This window comes from Rattus norvegicus, chromosome 14 (genome assembly GCF_021556685.1).
Source record: "Rattus norvegicus strain SHRSP/BbbUtx chromosome 14, alternate assembly SHRSP_T2T, whole genome shotgun sequence".
Lineage (NCBI taxonomy): Eukaryota > Metazoa > Chordata > Mammalia > Rodentia > Muridae > Rattus > Rattus norvegicus.
Window position 1 is genome coordinate 101,770,093 of NC_141547.1, and position 19,177 is coordinate 101,789,269.

The following is a 19,177-nucleotide window of genomic DNA, read 5'->3' on the forward strand; positions in this document are numbered from 1 at the left end:
TTTATTTGTGCCCTCGGAAAACTGAAGTCGTGGTCAGTCTTATACTGAGCTTGAAATTGTAATTTATTGCCAAATGCTATGAGTGTCACGGGTCTTGAGGAATCACAGTGTTTGTGAGAAAGTAATACTAGAGCTGAGATGTGGACAGAGTAAGAGCATGAGGAGAAGGGACGTGTTCTTGAGCATAAGGGTAGCAGAATGACTATGGAGACAAACTAAAGCACAGTAGTTATGGCCCTGGACCATATTAACAGTTTTGTCCTTTTTTATTATTTGTTATATGACCGTTAGATTGGTTTGTTTCATTTGTTTTTTTAAGGCCGTGTTTCTATGTGTAGCCCTGCCTGTCCTGGAACTCACTCTGTAGGCTGTCTTTGAACTCAGAGATCTGCCTGCCTCTTGGTTCACAGCTCTTGGTTCCCCACACACACAGCTCTTGGTCCCCCCCCACCCCCCCAACACACACACACAGCTCGCTTGCTTACCAGAGCTTACTCGGTTACTAGAGACGGGATGAGAAGCCATGAGGGTTGATTTTTAATTAGAACAAAAGTAGAAGTGGGAGCCAGGCATGGGGTGCACTCTTTTAATCTCAGCACTCAGGAAGCAGAAGCAGAGTAGGCAGAGCTCTGGGTTTGAGGCCAGGGCTACGGAGTGAGTTCCAGTATAGCCAGGTGACATAGAGGGAATAACACTCGAAATGTATATAAGAAATACTCAAGTTAATATAAAAAAAAAAAAAAGAAATACTCAAGTTAAAAAAAATAAATAAATAAAAAAGAAAAATGAAAAAGGAAAAAATAAAGTTAAAAAAAAAGTGGGAGAGTTGGGGATTCAGCTCAGTGGTAGAGTGCTTGGTTAGCAAACACAGGGCCCTGGGTTTGATCCTCAGCTTCAAAAAAGAAAAAAAAAAAAGCAGGAAGCCAGATTTAAGTGACAGAGCTAAGTAACAGTGACCACCAAACTATTTCAAGGACCACAGAGCTTTTGTGTGTTGTGCTTTTGTGAGGTTTGTTTTGGTTTGTTCTTCATTTGCTTTTGGGGTTTTTTTTAGTCTTTTTTAATTTTCAAGATAGGATCTCACTGTAGCCCTGGGTGTACTTGCCATATATACCAGGTTGGCCTAAGCCAGAGATTCATTCTCCTGCCTCTGCCTCCCTGCTGCTGGGATTAAAGGCTTGCACCACAACAGCCAGCCCAGCAGAGGGCTCCTTAAGGGCATTTCTTCATAACACCACGTTCCTTGTTCTACGGTGAGGGCTAAGGCAATGTTGTGTGTAAAATTTAGTGAATCAGGAAGCCAGTATCCTATCCTAACTTTAGGAAAGAGCATCCAGTTTAATCCTCACTCCAGTGCTAGCATTTTAATATATAGTAAGCACATAGCCTCACTGAACGGGAAATGAGAAATGTAATCAGTGAGCTATAGTCTGATTTCTTCAAGAGAACTAACTGATTCTTCAAAGATAGGAAAGCATACAGTCAGAGTGAAGGAGTACGAAGTTAGGGAGAAAGGTCTTCTTAGGATTTGTATGGCATTGCAGTAAGCAGTCTCCGTGAGTAATTTGGAAGTAGGGATGAGCAGTGGCCACTGTCTATGTTCACCCTGCTCATAGACCTTTCCAGCCCATTTGGAGTATCATGGTGCGATGCCCTCTTAGGCGTCCATTGTATTTTCATGTGATGCTTCGTTACTCGTATGGAGGCCTGAAGGAGTTTGTTAGGCTTTAGTTATACGTTCAGATCTTAGCATTGGCTTCCGTGCGCATATTCAGGCTCCTTGCCCATGGCTTTAAAGCTGCGACTTTTCCTTGTTGCATCTTGTAGCCTGCACACTGGAGCCAGTCTGCTCTGCCTTCCTCCTACGTTTAGGTTTTCTCTTTTTGTGTGTTGCTGGGAGTATAGATCACAGACCTATGCCATTTTTAGACTTGTCAGATCAATCAGTATCTTTGCTTAGTGTCCACTGTTACTTTTTGGTTTTAAAATGCTTCAAATTAGAATGATGCTGTCAATGCAGCGCTTAGCATAAGACAAATGACTAAGGCTTTTTAGGTCTTGTACTTGCTGATGGGAAAAATAAACTTGGAAGAAAAAGGCGATACTATTTTAAAGGGTTTACTGATTAAACACAGTTCATGTTGGGACTGTATGTAATTATAAACTAAAAATGGTTAATTTTTCTCAGTTAATTATATAGTATGTTCCTTCTATCAGTAAGCTATGGCCTAACAAATAGTTCTTATACATATTTTATATATAAAGTTTTTATTTCTTTTTCTGTATCTAAAATACTTTATAAAACATAATCTTAAAATGACATTGTTACATGTTTTCAAAATGATTTATTATGTCATGTACATTATTTTAAAGGTTTTAAAGACGTTGGTGATCATTCAAAAGACACAGAGAGCTATGAGTATGACTTGATCGGAGTGACTGTGCACACAGGAACAGCAGATGGTGGGCACTATTACAGCTTCATCAGAGACATAGTCAATCCTCATGCTTATAAGAACAATAAATGGTGAGTTTTCAGTGTTCTTCTTTAATAAAATCCCAGTTTTAAGGATATATGTTTATGGTAGTTCTTCCTTCTGATGAATTTTTAGTTTCATAGAAACTTTCTATGAAATTAGGCAAAATATTAAATACTTTGTGTTGTGTGTGTGTGTGTGTGTGTGTGTGTGTGTGTGTGTGTGTGTGTGTGTCTGTGTGTGTGTGTGTCTGTCTGTTTTGTCTATATGGGTAGGCAGATAGACTGGTGGATGCATTGAAGTCAGACTTTGTGCTGGTCACAGGGATCCACTTCAGGTGGTCCTGCTTGGCAGTAAGTACCTATATTTGCTGAGCCGGCTTGGTAGTCTAGAAAACACATTTTTCAGTTCAAGGCAACTCTCAAACAAATAGAAATCTTTTTAAAAAAGCTTTATTTATTTATTATATATGAGTACACTATAGCTGTCTTCAGACACACCAGAAGAGGGCATCAGATCCCATTACAGATGGTTGTGAGCCACCATGTGGTTGCTGGGAATTGAACTCAGGACCTCTGGAAGAGCAGTCAGTGCTCTTGACCGCTGAGCCATCTCTCCAGCCTTAGAAATCAATTCTTAAGTTGATAAATAGGTCTAAAATTTTTAGAATGTAATATAAGTCTTCCTTTGAAAAATAACAGTCTTTTATTAAACTTTTATTAACAGTCTTAGGAAATCCATAGGCAAAATTGTACCCTCCAAATCTTGTTCACTCTTTCAGACACTGTTTACTGAATGCCATCTATCTAGTGGTTACAGAGTGTTCTGTATGCTATGTAAAAGTTACCTGCATCTCCTCTGTTTGTTCTCTTTACCTTACTCCTTCCACATGTTGTTTTGTTGGGATTTTTTTTTTTGTTGGTTTTTTTTGCTGTTGTTGTTGTTTTTTGTTTTTTTCCGGAGCTGGGGACCGAACCCAGGGCCTTTTGCTTGCTAGGCAAGTGCTCTACCACTGAGCTAAATCCCCAACCCCCCCCCCCTTTTTTTTTTTTTAAAATCAAGTAAGGGTCAGTCACTTGATGACTGACCTTTTCTGGTCTTTAGATGTTTCTAGGAAGTGCCCTGTGTACAGATCTGTGTGTGTGATCAGGCCTTCGTCTGATTGTTGGAAAGGCTGCTTTGGACAAAACACACGGCTGCTCAGTGATCTCCACGAAATTTCCAGAATAATTACATTCAGCTCTTGGTCTGATTTTTTAGTCATTGCTAAAATGTCCCTTTTCAGAAACACATGCTCCCTACTTCTCCTTCCAGCCCCTCCCATCCATGCTTTTTATCTACTTAGACATGTTTGTGAGAGGGTTCAACTGCTCTGCTCAGATATGTTAAATGATGTCTATATCTGATCACATTGTTTAATCTTTCCTAGTTACTTGTATGTTTGATATTTAAGCACACCTTTATTTTTGGTAATGTCCAATAATTATTGAATCTGTCAGATTGCATGAGTGTGTGTACCCTAGGGATGGATTCCATTGTCTCACCGTGAGGCAAAAGTCTCCAAATCAGACGTCGTAGATTTTATTTTTCTTTTTTTTTTAAATTGAATTTTATGTATTTATATTTCAAATGTTAGCCCCTTTCATGGTTTTCACTCTAGAACCTCCCCTCTCCCCCTGCTTCTATGAGGGAGCTCCCCGACCACCCACTCCTACTTCACTACCCTGGGGAATCTCTACACTGGGGAATTGAGCCTTCACAGGACCAAGGGCTTCTCCCTCCTACTGATGCCAGACAATGCCATCCTCTGCTACTTACGTGGCTGGAGCCATAGGTTCATCCCTGTGTACTCTTTCGTTGGTGATTTAGTCCCTGGGAGCTCTGGGTTAGACAAGGGCCCTGGTTGGGGGAGGGGGCCACCCATTCATCTCCAGATTTTTAACCCAGAATGGCTCCTGTTTAAAGGAAATCTGGAGACAAAGTGTAGAGCAGAGACTGAAGGAAAGGCCATCCAGAGACGTGTTAGATTTTTAAGGTGATTTTGGTTCTTAAAAATTACACTCCCGATTTCTAGGTTAGTGTTATAAAAACAAGAATCTATTGGAATCTACCTCATCAAATAATTTGACTGATAACCTAAGTCTTTCTTTTTAAATAATACAGTCTGCGTATGTACGTGGCTATCCAGTACACACACATTTGTCAGTGCATCTGCTCTGTTGTAGGTACCTTTTTAACGATGCTGAGGTAAAGCCTTTTGATTCTGCTCAGCTTGCCTCTGAATGCTTTGGTGGCGAGATGACGGTAAGTTTGATTTAGAAATGTAAGTAGTTTATGACTTCCTAGTTAATTATAAGATTTAGCATCATACTCACTTACATCTGTTGTTAATTCAATCCAAGATTTGTTATGTGTTTGATGTATATGCTAGGCAGTAAGAAATGTTTAAAAGTGTTATTTCTACCCTAAACATAGATAGAAGAAGAAAGCCAGATGAAAAAATTAAATCGTAAGATAGAAATCAAATTATAGAGGTAGAATGATTATGATTAAACGTGCTGGTTATTCAAAATGTCCATGTGTGCACATGCGCTCCTGAGTCTCAAATGGGCCTCCCACTGAAGTAAGCTCTGTGCACACGTGTATAGGATTTCTATGAACCTACTGCAGTTTCCATGTTGTTTCCAAGGTTACTTTGAAGTTTCACATGGGTGTTTATGAAATTATGTTTGTACTTTTTTTTGCTGCAGACAAAAACCTATGATTCGGTTACAGATAAATTCATGGATTTCTCCTTTGAAAAGGTGATCATTATTTTCATATCTAATAATTTAACAATGTCCTATATTTTTTAATTTCATTTTTTACTTTGTGAAAAATTAAATCATGTTTTCTCTTTGCTTCATAAAGACACATAGTGCATACATGCTGTTTTACAAACGCATGGAACCAGAAGAAGAAAATGGCAGAGAATACAAATTTGACGTTTCATCAGAGTTACTAGAGGTAAACATTGCTTTTATTTTTAGCAGTAGTTTTAATTACATTAGGTGTTTGTGCAAAAAATACTTGAGTATAAAAGCTAGTAGTGTAACATTAAGATCTGTAACCCCAGTTAGAGTTTAGGATAATTACAAAACAGTATAATGGGACTGGAGAGATGGCTCAGTGGTTAAGAGCACTGACTGCTCTTCCAGAGGTCCTGAGTTCAAATCCCAGCAACCACTTGGTGGCTCACAACCATCTGTAATGGGATCTGATGCCCTCTTCTGGTGTGTCTGAAGGCAGCTACAGTGTACTCATAACAAAAAAGAATAAATAAGTTTAAAAAAAAAACCAAACCCAGTATAACAATACTGGGCCACAGTAGGTGAGTGGAGTGAGTACGTATGATGTAGTGAGGCAGTGGCTCAGCAGGGAAGAGTGCTTGCTGCTCTTCCAGAGGCCTGCATGCAGGTCCCAGCACCCACCCTCACCTGGGAGCTCACAACTACCAGTGGCCTCAGAGCCATAGAAAATGACACTTCTATAGTCTAAAAATGCCTGTTTTTAAATGTACACTTAACTTTTGCAGGTACATGCTCACACACACACACACACACACACACGTCAAATTCTGCTTATTGGTATATTTAATAATTAAAAAAAGATATATTGCTGTAATGTTGAGTGAGTAGAGGAGGAAAATCTGAACAACAAGAGGTTAAACCGAGAAGATTTAAAAGTATAGTATGGAAGTTTAACCTTTTAACATACATCCAGTTAACTTTAAACACAGTATATTGATACATTACCAAAAGGACTGGAAGAGAACCAAGCTGGCCTACTTAGGAAGTAGACTACAAGTATTGACTCTTCTCTAAGACACACTATGCTTAGGTCCATAAGCAGAGGCTAAGAGCCTGGCTCTTACTACATAACTAGAAATGAGAGCATGACTGAAGGTAAGATGTTTGGGAAAGGGCTTTCTTATAAGGTAAGCTTTCTTAGCATGGCAGACGTCCAGTCTAGAAGTACTCAAACTGCGCAGCACTAGGCATTCAGTGACGGAACCTGTAATCTCCCAGCCACCCTGAGGCACAGCCCCGATACAGGCTGGGACAGCACGTAGACATAGTGGAATGCTTTTACTGGAGAATTAAAGCGGTACTGTCAGTTGAGAATAAAGGTGCTCACTAAATGAAATGACCATGGCGGTGTGTGCTGGGAAGGCTAAGTCTGTGTAGAGGACTGCTGTTATTTTAAAGCCAGTTACAGTTAAAGCCAAGTCCTCTTTCAAAAATAAAAATAAAAAAGAAAAGGAAATGTAGAGCTGATGAACATAGCAGTGGCAATATTTCGAACAGAAGTCTGTTAAAATGTAATGAACCTGGGCACATGGTTAGGACACTCAGGGCACCCAGTCCCCAAAGACAAGGCTGGAAGCGTGGAGGGTTTCCTAGGACAGCAGGACAGGACAGTTGCAGCACTGTTTTACTTCAGTTATTAATGCAAGAACCTTGTTCAGTGTCTAATTAAAATCTACCACACAATTTTTATCTTCAAATTTTAAATTCTGTCTTTATCAAATTATAGCATGCCTTACATTTTCTTACATATTTGTTCTTCCGGCATGATTTCTGAGCTTATACTTAAAAATCTTTATAAATAATGTTAAATACTTGTGACCACTGAGATGGACAGACAAATAACAAATTGTAGAAGGGCATGTTGTGGGGCTGAAGCAGTGGCTCAGTGGTTAAGGCACCGCTGTGCCTACAGAGGACCTAGGTTTGGCTCCCAGCTTGTGTTAGCTCATAGCCCTGTCACTCTTGCTCTGACAGTTCCAAGCCTTCCTCTTTCCTCCATAGCAGGAAGTACACTACTGCTACACGTATGTGTACACAGGTATACCCATACACATCAAATAAAAACTTTAAACAAAGGGTAGAGTCAGTAACCGCCTTTCTTTTAAGATTAATGTATTTTTTAAAAATTTCATGTGTGTACTCTGCCTGCATTTGTATGTGTGTACCATATATGTGTCTTGTGCCTGTGGAGGGCAGAAGGTGGCAGTGGCTTCCTGGACCTGGGTTTATGGACGGTTATGAGCCACTGTGTGGGAGTTGAGAACTGAACCAGTTCCTCATAAGAATAACAAGTGTTCTTAATGGTTGAGCCATGTCTCAGAATCTAGGAACTACTTTTATATTAATTATACTTGGAAGAAAAAGTCAACTTGAATTTTAATGCATATTTGTTGGTGTGGTAAATTTGTAAGTTTTTACGATACACCTTTTCTTGTGAAATAAAAATATTGGTAAAATATATTAAACTGCATTCTGATAAATGCAATTTTTTTCCTCCAGTGGATTTGGCATGATAACATGCAATTTTTACAAGACAAAAACATTTTCGAACACACTTATTTTGGGTAAGTTTGGGTAAATTTAGTCTTCTTTTTGTTTTCTTCTAAAGAAAGACTTCTGTAAGAATTTAATTAACTCTTTTTAAATTCCAGGTTTATGTGGCAGCTGTGTAGTTGTATTCCTAGCACATTACCAGACCCTAAAGCTGTGTCGCTGATGACAGCGAAGGTGATGACTGGCTCACATGGCTTTGTCAGATTTATTGCTATGCAATAATCGAGCCTTTCATTGCTTAACTGCTTGTTTGTTTTTCTTAACAGCTAAGCACTTCCTTTGTTTTAGAGACATTCATTCATTCAAAAGAAAAGGTATGTGTATATCCCCCCCCCCCGCAGATTTTTGTGCCTGTCATCGTCATCATCATCATCATCACCATCATCAACATCATTTTAATTATGTTTTGGTGTTTGTTATCATTGGCATAAAATCCGTATCTTGACTATTTTTTCCTTTTTAAGCCAACAATGCTTCAGTGGATTGAGCTGCTGACCAAACAGTTTAACAACAGTCAAGCAGCCTGTGAGGTAAGATGACAGCCAACATTGCACAGCTCAAAATTCTCTAACTTGAACGTTGTTTGTTTGTTTGTTTTTAATTAGATAAAGCAAAAAAATTGTTTTCGGGCTGGAGAGACGGCTCAGTGGTTAAGAGCACTGACTGCTCTTCCAGAGGTCCTGAGTTCAAATCCCAGCAACCACATGGTGACTCACGACCATCTGTAATGGGATCTGATGACCTTTTCTGGTGTGCATGAAGACAGCTACAGTGTACTCATTAAAAAAAAAAAAATCTTTTTAAAAAATTGTTTTTATCTGTTAAGAGTCTCATGTATGTTGTTCTTAATATTTGATCACTTAGACAGTTATACTTCAAATCTATTACACAGATTAAGTTTATAATCAGTTCATTTTCATAGTCTTTCATAGTGTTATAGAAGTATAAAAATTTCAGTTTTGGGGTTGGGAATTTAGCTCAGTGGTAGAGCACTTGCCTAGCAAGCGCAAGGCCCTGGGTTCGGTCCCCAGCTCCGAAAAAAAAAAAAAATCAGTTTCAGTGTGATCCTGCAGAATTGTAATCCCTGCTCACAGGTGGGAGGAAACAGAATAATCATGAGTCGAGGCCAGTGTGGGATGGAGATGGATGGAGGGGTGTGTGTGTGTGTGTGTGTGTGTGTGTGTGTGTGTGTGTGTGTGTGTGGAGACAGAGTGATAATGCGAGAGTTATAGTTCAAGGTTAGCCGGCGTTATGTAGTAAGACCTTGCATGAAGGTCAGTGACAGTCCACATCATTCTTGGACTTCCTCCCCCCTTTCACAGAGAGGTGTCTTTCTCTGCCCCTCAGTCCTTCAGTATGGGGTTACAGGCCTGCACCTCCACACTCAGCTCTTAACTAATTTTTACTTTCATATTAAGTAATACATCGAGAACCTAGCAAGATGCCTAGCAGTACTTGGTTCCCAAGCCTCAAGGCCTGAATTCAATCCCTGGAGACCATTTAATGATGGGAGGAGTGAGTTTTCTCCTGAGCCCATCTGACTCCCACATGTATGCACACACATATGTACCATACACATATACATGCAGAATGGTAATACACACCAATTTTTTTAAAAGCCTCATATATATCCTGGTAGATGGATTCTTGCCCACTTTTAATCTCCTCCCCGTTAGAAGGGAAGTGTGTCCCTAGGTAATTTACTGTAGATAGCGACAACTCTGTAGATAGCGACAACCTGTCCTAATGCAGTCACTGATCGCAGACAGAAGTATAGTTCTTCCCAGGAATGAGGACTCTTTCACACATGGAAAATGGTGGCATAGCTGCTAAAAGATGAAATTAAGTTGAAGAGTTTTCTTCCTTATATCCTGTAATTTTAGCAGGTAGCACTGTTAAAAAACCTGTTCCTTCGAAATTGCATTAAGTTTTTAAGTAACATGGGGAAAAGTCAAAGTGAAATGTTGCTTTGCCTGCTACACAGCTTCCACAGAGAGTAATTTCAGTACCTAAGCTCTCTCTGACACCTTCTGTCAGAGATATGCTTACACAGCATTCTCAGAAATAGCATATATTTTGGTTTGGTTTGGTTTTGGTTTTGGTTTTGACCAAACAGGTTTCTCTGTGTAATCCTGGCTATCTTTGAATTATGTCTATCAGTAGATCAGGGTGGTCTTGAGCTCAGAGATATATCTGCCTGCCTCTGCTTCTCAAGTGCTGGGATTAAAGGTGTAAGCTTCATATTTTTAATAATAAATACTCAGTATGTATGTTGAACAGAGGAGAACTTTACAAATCTGTAACAAGTGAAGTTAAGCAGTCGTGTGTGTTCAGTAAGCACAGAGGTTGGTGTCCTCCGCCAACAGTGGTTTTCACTAGGGTTGAATTAGTGTTTGGACAAGGTCTACATTTGCATTTCTCTTAAGTCTCTCTATATTGTCACAGCTCCTTCTGTCCCCATGACACTCTGTCCTGCCTAGTACCTCACACTGTGTCTGTACAGTGATGGAGTGACGTCTCTGGAGCCCTATGATAAAGGCTTAAGGCTTCATAACAGTTATACAGGTCATCTTAGGAGCTAAACTAATGGAAACATCAAGTAAATATTTTTATTTGTGATTTGTCTTCTTTAACTTAACAAGTATTGTTTGAGTATTAAATCACGTTCTATTTTCTTACAGTGGTTTTTAGACCGCATGGCTGATGATGACTGGTGGCCAATGCAGATACTAATTAAGTGTCCCAATCAAATTGTGAGACAGGTAAGGAAGGATCTTTAAAAAGAGAAGTAACTTTCAGTTCATTGTAAATTGGTCTATACATGGCATTGAAAATAATTTGTAAAGCTCTGTCTCCTACCATAAAAGTCATTTGCTTTTTTTTTCCCCCCAGCTCCTTTAATACCAAGTGCCACTAGGAAGTGACAGGAGCTCTTCCCTTTGTATGATAGGTCCAGCCTTTATTGCCAGTCCCTTTCCTGTCCTTACAGAGTCTGCCCTGAGTATTGTGGTAGAACACTACATGTATAGGGAAAATTCATTCTTGTGCCAAATGGATCCGCTTGTTTCCCTTAAATCATTAGAAAAGTTACCAGTGAATGTTCAAGCATTGTTTTAAAGTCGTGTTTCATATATCAAAAACTTAATCTGAGGTAGAGAGATGGCTCAGTGGTTAAGAGCACTGACTATTCTTCCAGAGGACCTGAGTTCAATTCCCAGCAACCACATGGTGGCTCACAACCATCTGTAAAGGGATTTGATGCCCTCTTCTGGTGTGTGTGAGTACAGTGACAGTGTATTCATACAAATAAAACAAATCTTTATAAAAAACCTTTATCTGCATTTTGCCACTTACCAACTGTTATTGAAGGACAGTTTTTTGTTGGGAACATTATCATTATTTACATAGATACACTTTTCTAAATGACCTATAGCACATAGTCCTAAGAGAAGTCTTATTTAAAAGTTACCCAAATCTGAGTGTAAATGTTGATATCTTTTTTTATAGTACATTCAGAATATCAGTAGCCACTGTGTAACCTTAGGACATGTGTTCCCTCCCAGGGAATCCCTAGTAGCTTCTCTAAGCTGCCTCTCAGCTGCCCCTCTGCTCGTCATCTCTGTGGTTGCTCTGCTCTCTGCATTCTTACAGGGTTATGGTGAGCTCTTCCGTGAGTGGCTGCTTTGACTTAATCCTTTTAAGATTTGTCCATGTTAAAATGTGTCTCTGGAATTGGGTTTGGTGGCTTATGCCTATAATCCCAACATTCAGGAGGGTTTAGGAAGATCACCATGTGTTTGAGAGCAGCTTGGGCTAAAACAATGAGACCTGTTCTTTTTTTTTTTTTTTTTTTTTTTTAATTCTTTTTTTTTTTTTCCCTCCCCCCAGAGCTGAGGACCAAACCCAGGGCCTTGCGCTTGCTAGGCAAGCGCTCTACCACTCAGCTAAATCCCCAACCCCGTGAGACCTGTTCTTAACAAACAGGAAAAAGTAAAAAAAACCCTATCCGTACTTCATCCCCCCACCCCCCAGCCTCATTTCCCATTGAAGGGTTAAAATATTTTATCTGTTCATTAGTTGAACATTTGAGATTTCTGCTTTTCACTTATTTTGTTGAAGCAGAGTCTGACTGTATAACTACCTGTCCTGGAACTCACTAGGTAGATAATCAGCCTCGTTTGGAACTTGCACCAGTCCTCCTGTCTCAGAATACAGAATATCAGTGTTGGAGGGTGTGGCCCTCCATACAACTGTATTCCTACTTTCTGGCTGCTTTGAAAGCAGATAAAGCCATCTGCCTGTAAGATTTTATTTTGATCTGTTTATTTTGATTTTGTTTTGGTATATATTTAAAAGTGGAATTTGGTATATACTTCAAACAGGTTATACATAGTCATTCTTGTATTTAATTAACATTTTCCATCCTGTGAGAGTCTACAGCACCACATTTCTCTAAATGGATATGTGTGGGCTTCAGTTTCACTGCATCTTTTCCAACACACATGCACCAGCAGAGGAGGGTCCGAAAGAGTCTGAATCTATGTTCCTGAGTCCAGTAGTCTGAGTGTCCCCTCTTAGCATCCGTAAAGCTGAATTCCTAAAGATAATTTTCTGGGCTGGGGATTATACTTGGGACTTTGGTGCATTCTGAAGTCCACGGCACTATCAAGCTGTGTCCCTGACTGACTTTTCTGTTGGGTCTCCCTCCACTTGAAGACATCACAGAGGTGCCTCAAGCAGGTGGCGCTCGTGCTCCCCTTCCTGTGGGTGTGGGCCAGCTATGTCTGCCCCCTAATGTGAGCTTCTCCTTTAAAGATGTTCCAGCGCTTATGCATCCATGTGATCCAGAGGCTGAGACCCGTGCATGCGCATCTCTATCTACAGCCAGGGATGGAGGACGGGTAAGAGGCCCGCACAACCAAGGCTTTTGAGGGGACTTCAGGAGATACTGGAATATAAAAAGTTGTCTCAAGAAAGGAAGACTAGTTTTGAAGTTTTAACTAAATGCATCTTTAAGATTTTGAGCCAACTAAACAACTTTTTGTTTGTATTGATTTAGTTCCTGTAATGAGAGAATAACTATGTGCATTATTTAAGTTGGTATTTGCTTCAAAAAATTAAAGGATTGGGTTTTAACAGTTGTTCCCCTAGTAGCTGCCACACACCTTTGATCTCAGGCCATCCAGGCCCACACAGCCAACCTTGTCTCAACAAACAAAACAAAACAAAACAAAAAAAAAAAAAACAAAACAAAGACCAAAAGAGTAGTTTTCATCCTAGATAGTATCTGTCTGCAGATGTGTTGTGTTCTCTGAGGTTTGTTTGTTTTCATTTCCAGGTCTGATGATATGGATGCCTCAGTAGAAGACATTGGAGGTCGCTCATGTGTCACTCGATTTGTCAGAACTCTGTTGCTAATTATGGAGCACGGTGTGAAACCTCACAGCAAACATCTCACCGAGTATTTCGCTTTCCTTTATGAGTTTGCCAAAATGGGTGAAGAAGAGGTAAAGCTAGTTCTTGTTTGATTGGTTTTTGTTTTGAATTATATACCCTTTTAACATTTTCAGTTTGTTTTTTATGTAAAATTTTAAATTGCTTGTTTCTAGAGCCAGTTTCTACTTTCATTGCAAGCCATATCTACAATGGTCCATTTCTATATGGGAACCAAAGGACCTGAAAATGTAAGTTCACTTTTGTTACGTATCATTCAGCAACCTTGCTTTTTATAGTTCACATCATGTCGGATCCTGACCAATCCCGGGAACCTTTAAAGTCTTTGTCTTTTTGTATTTGGAAACAGTAAGGGCCCTAGATTTATTGGCCTTGCTACTGCTTTTATAGTGCATGTACCATACCGAGTAGTAAAACAAGTTGACTGTTAAGTTTTTCATTGTAAGTCTGAAACAAAGCAGACTGCTTTCATCCTAGTCGCCACAGCTTAACTACAGAGTCTTTGAAGTAATGTGTTGTTTTGATTTGTGGGTTTGATTGTCATATTTTTAAGTTCTTACTGTTTGGTTTTTTAGAGTCTTCTGAAAGTTTATATAGCTAGTAAATTTAATAATATAGTAATTTATAGATGAATTTTGTATTGTCTGTGACAACTACATTGGATTTCATGACCCGTGTGCAGCATCTCATTCAAGCCTGCTCACATCCTTAAGAGAGAAGCACAGTTTTTATGTTTGTAATACAGACATAAAATGAGGCAGCTGAAACTTAGAGAAGTTCTCTTGTCTTAGATCACGGTAAGTCAGATTGCTGATTGCAAAGTCTCTTTCAGAACCACGATGCTGTCTCCTAAAGGACAGCAGTTGGTTTAGCCTTAAGTCCAGCCTTTGTGGCTGTGGCGTTGACAGCAGGGGCAGCTGTGGCTGCTTTTCTCTTTCTTTGATGGAGACAGAATCTCGTTATGTAGCCTTGACTAAACTCAGACTTAATAACCTCCTGCTTTGACCAACTGAATACCACCATTCCTAACAAGAACCCATATGAGTATCTCTTGAAAGAACTACTACTTAGATTATCTAGAAACTACAAATTAAGATGTGTTTTGTAATGTGACTGACATTTTTACTCCCAGGAAATACTATTTTATCATAATTTTTTATCCCAATTAATTATCCATAGAGCTTGATTCCAATAAAACAAAAGTTATTAAAGGGTTTGTCTTAGTTATGGTTTTCCTGCTGCAAACAGACACCATGACCAAGACAACTCTGATAAGGACATTTCATTGGGGCTGACTTACAGGTTCAGAGGTTCAGTCCATTATCAAGGCGGGAACGTGGCAGCATCTAGGCAGGCATGGTGCTGGATGAACAGAGAGTCCTATATCTTCATCTTTAGGATACTAGGAGAAGACTGGTCCCAGGCAGTTAGGCAAGGGTCTTAACGCCCACACCCATAGCAAGCCCACACCTCCAAATAGTGCCACTGCCTGGGCTAAGCATATATAGCCCATCCCAGCGTCTGTCTAAGATGAATACTTTTGAGAACTGTTGCTTTGTGTAGTTCCTTCAGCTTACCTAAATTTAACTGTCCAGTTGTCATTCATGCTGTATCAGGGTAGGGTCTGACCTTTGAATGATTTTACCTGGTACATGCTCCTGCTGTGCTTTTCCAATAGTTATACTAAAACAAGTCAGCTGTTTTCAATATGCTATTAAAACTAATCACATATTAAAATTCAATTTTGTTCTGCTTAGCCTCAAGTTGAAGTCTTGTCAGAGGAAGAAGGGGAAGAAGAGGAGGAAGAAGAAGACATCCTCTCTCTGGCAGAAGAAAAGTACAGACCCGCTGCCCTTGAAAAGATGATAGCTTTAGTTGCTCTTTTGGTTGAACAGTCTCGCTCAGAAAGGTGAAATGTTTCAACATTCAAAATGCTTACAGCGTGCTTGGCTTTATTTTTTATACATAATTGTTCTATCACTATTCAGTTTTTATTACATAAATCTTTTAAAATAATAATATCACTTCAACTCTTGTGGCTCACGAATTTCAGTCCTTTCTATCTAACCCGTCTGAGTTGTGCTAGAAGTGGTTATTGAAGAAGTCTAAGTAAAGTGTCTGACAAAATTAAATGGACATTCATTATTTACCCCAGCAATTATGCTTCCAGGGATCTGCCCCAAGACAGAAAGATATTTTTGGAGAGGTAATTATTAAAATACCATTTCTAGTATGCAAAAGTCAGAGACAGCCAAGTGCTCTTCAGAAGGGGACCTAGTCATTGACAAATTAAGAAATCCATTCAGTCCCCAGTAGTTGTCTGTCTGCCTGTTTGTTTGTTTGTTTGGGTTTTTTTTAATGAAATGTGTAATTCATCTGTGTTACATACAGAAATCTTTATTATACACACACATCCTCTCTTTTCCTCTCTTCCTTTCAAAAGACAAGTAGAGAAGATTGTATATATTTGCTAATTTTAGGAAAAGGAAAATTAAGAAAGAGAATGTATGTGTATATAGCAGTCCTCGTTCCTGCATTTCCTGTTTAACAGTCACAGACTTGCTCAGTTTATCTGTAAAGCTAAAAATTCAATACCGAGGAGCTTTCAGTGTGATCCACAGACACATATGTATTCAGAGTGTGAAAAATTGAAGTTTCCCGGCACACGCTTTCCCAGCTAACGGCTAAGGTCAAACAAGGCAGTGACCTGCTGTCTTGTGTTGCTTTTCATGTTGTAAACAAATGTACCTTTTATGATGTATGCCACATTTAAAAAATACTTGTGCTTTTCCTTTGGTTATGTCACTGTTTAAATGGTTCCTAAGAATAGTGCTGAAGTGTTGTTTAGTGTCCTGAGCTTAACAAAGGCTGTGCTGTGCCTCGGTGGGAATGAGTTTAGTAGACACGTTTCATTCAGGCATGAGCTCCAATGCTGTTTGGCTGTAAGTTCAATTTCACCTAATTAATCATACATATTAACTGAGGTGTCATTAAACAGAAACACCTGTAAAATATGGTAATGTATTATTACTCAGCTGATAAATATGTGTGAACATGTCCACAGGGACCTAGGTCTGTGTTTTGTTTCCATAGCATGATGATTTGGTTTTTGGTAATTCATTGTACCATTTTATAGAACATGACTACTCAATTATCAAGAATTAGCTATAAATCAAATCATCAGTTAATAATATGGTTTTGAGAGAAAACACGGTCGAAGGCATAGAAATGGAAGCTTGACAAAACCAAATGTTTTTGTTTTGTGGCTTTAGTTTTTGAATCGTGTAAATGTTTTGTATAATTATAAGTAAGCACATCAGAAGCAGTGTTTGGAGGTCAAAGTCGGGGTGATATAGCCCCTGCAGAGGAGGTAAAGAACATGTCCACTGTCAGTTCCCAACAGGTTGTACGCAGAGGACAAGAAGGAATTGCAAAGTTATTTTAAGCTGTCTTGATAATCGTGTTGTTACTAATATAATTAGAATTATTCTGGAAGTATTCTGTGTCCAGGCAGTGGGCAACAAGTGAGTGAGATTCTTTGGAATGCATTTATTTATTTATCTATCTATCTATCTATCTATTTATCTATTTATTTATGAGAAGCACGGAGACTAAACAGACTATTCTGGGGTTGATGTTTAAAGGACTCAACAATATACTTTAGGAGTTTCTGTTGCTTTTATGTTGAACAAGGTACACATCAAAAGTAAGAATAACTGTGCTGGAATGTAAACACATCAAGATGCTTACATTGATAATCTCAGAATGGTACCAGAAAAGACAACTTGAAAAACTTGTTGGCAACGTTTGAAATATACTGAGAAATGAAACCTTTGTTTGGAAATGGTGTAAAGTATATGTTTATCTTACTGCAAGAAATAAACGTCCATGTCAACTGAGTGGCGAATGAGGGGAAGTTCATCGATACAGATGTTTCAACTTAACACATGAGCAAGGAGTGTTGGAATTAGAAAACCACTGTTTTGTGACCCTAAGTGAAATAATGCTTCCAAGGTCATCTCTGGTGGAACCCCTTCTTTATGTGTCTCCCCGAGGAAAGTCTACATCACAGCCTACAAATATCCTTGATTAAAAAGTGAAGCCTAGATCTCATCAAGTCTTTAGATATGCCTACTGTTTTACAGGAACTGAGCAGTGTGCTTAGACACCACCATCAGGACTGACTCATTTAGCAAGACACAATACGGGATTGCTACAGGACAAACACACTGCTTTCTTCACAGGGTAGATTGCAGGAGGCTCCAGGGGAGACCGTAGATGAAACATTTTAAAGACATCGAAGGAAGGCCATTGTAGCCAAAGACTTTCATTCACATCCAGATGGGAACAAAACAAGTACAAAGTTTTTAGACACTTTAGGAAATGAGTTCACTGATGACATAAGAGAGAAAGGCCGGCTGCCTTACTTTAGGTGTGAATAGTGGTACTGTGGTTTTGATTTTGACATTTTCCTGAGATAATGTACTGAGATTTATGGATTAAATGATAAAAAAAACGCAGACGTGGAATTTGCCTCAGAATTGCGTATTGAGTGACTGGTGGTAAATGTGGAGCAGGATTGGCTGTGCTTCGGGTAAATTTGAACTTGAATGATGGCTTCTCGACACTCTCCTGTTTTTTAAAAACCTAAACTTTTATAGAAGTTAAACATATTTTCTTTAACTTATACAGTAAAACCAATATTTCTTAGAATTTCAGAAAAATAGCTGTCAAAATAAAATTAGACCCATTTTAACATTTTAATTGATTTAGTGAAATGGAAGTTCGGCAGTAGTCTTGGATGCTCCATGTTCCGATCTTGCCAAGTTGCCTGAGATGCTTAACAAGCAAATCTAGCCATCCCCCCATTCCCCCCCCCCCCAGATTTTATGGTGGCAGTTGATATGGGTATAATAGACTTGACAGGTTTCATGCATGTCATGCTGTTAATAGCTAAAAGCTAGTACACATGGGAAAGATTTATTTCCACTAATATTTTCTTTTAGGCATTTGACATTGTCACAGACTGACATGGCTGCACTAACAGGAGGAAAGGTAACCCCTTTACTAGTAGTAAACAATTCAACCATTTTAAAAACAATATAGTAGTTCTTAAACGAACAACTTGTGTTTTTAACAGGGATTTCCCTTCTTATTTCAACATATCCGTGACGGCATCAATATAAGACAAACTTGTAATCTCATTTTTAGCCTGTGTCGGTACAACAATCGACTTGCAGAACATGTAAGTACTGAAAGGAATCGTCAACTTTTTTGATAATTTTAAAAATAATATTCTAAAATCCAACTTTTCCTGTTTCAGATTGTATCTATGCTTTTCACTTCAATAGCAAAGTTGACACCTGAGGTATGTAAGGGTTTGGTAATGGGTATAAATTTGAACTAACAGTTAATTCCCCTTTTATTGCAAATACAGTTTTCCAACTACATGTGAATATATACATGTAAATTCTATATACCAGAGTGCTGCTTCTATGCCAAACTTCAAGGTTGTTTGGTTAAAGCTAATTTCACAAACTATCCAGAACTTGGTGTATGTAGAGAGTAAATGGAAGATGGAGAACAGTGTCCTGAGCGTCTGTATTAGATAGAAACCATCTAGCAATCCCAGGACTCTGGAGGCAGACCAAGGCCAGTCTGGTCTTCATAGTGAGTTTCAGGACAGCTTGGGCTACGTAGAGAGACACTATTTCATCTTCCATCCCAAAGAAAGAAAAGGTCATTTTCCCAAAAAGAGAAGCGTTTAAGTTTTTTAGTACATGTTAAAAAAACATCAAAGTAAGTGATTTCCTGAGGATCAGAAATTGCAAAAGAAATAATACA

The 19,177-nt window shown here is 39.0% G+C and overlaps 1 protein-coding gene across 10 annotated transcripts in view; it reads left to right on the forward strand.

The window, feature by feature from the left end:
• Usp34 (ubiquitin specific peptidase 34) overlaps window positions 1-19,177 on the forward strand; it is a 190,610-nt gene that overhangs the window by 141,590 nt on the left and 29,843 nt on the right. For all 10 annotated transcript variants that reach the window (XR_015636753.1, XR_015636754.1, XM_087583898.1 and 7 more), the window contains 16 exon segments: window positions 2,374-2,527; window positions 4,703-4,781; window positions 5,228-5,281; window positions 5,388-5,483; window positions 7,826-7,890; window positions 7,978-8,053; window positions 8,146-8,193; window positions 8,344-8,409; window positions 10,561-10,641; window positions 12,695-12,780; window positions 13,218-13,386; window positions 13,489-13,563; window positions 15,091-15,242; window positions 18,340-18,388; window positions 18,474-18,578; window positions 18,657-18,701. Coding sequence is in view for 8 of the 10 variants with exons in the window: in XM_087583898.1 (XP_087440024.1) it covers window positions 2,374-2,527; window positions 4,703-4,781; window positions 5,228-5,281; window positions 5,388-5,483; window positions 7,826-7,890; window positions 7,978-8,053; window positions 8,146-8,193; window positions 8,344-8,409; window positions 10,561-10,641; window positions 12,695-12,780; window positions 13,218-13,386; window positions 13,489-13,563; window positions 15,091-15,242; window positions 18,340-18,388; window positions 18,474-18,578; window positions 18,657-18,701 (1,400 nt within the window). In the remaining 2 variants the exon portion in view is untranslated.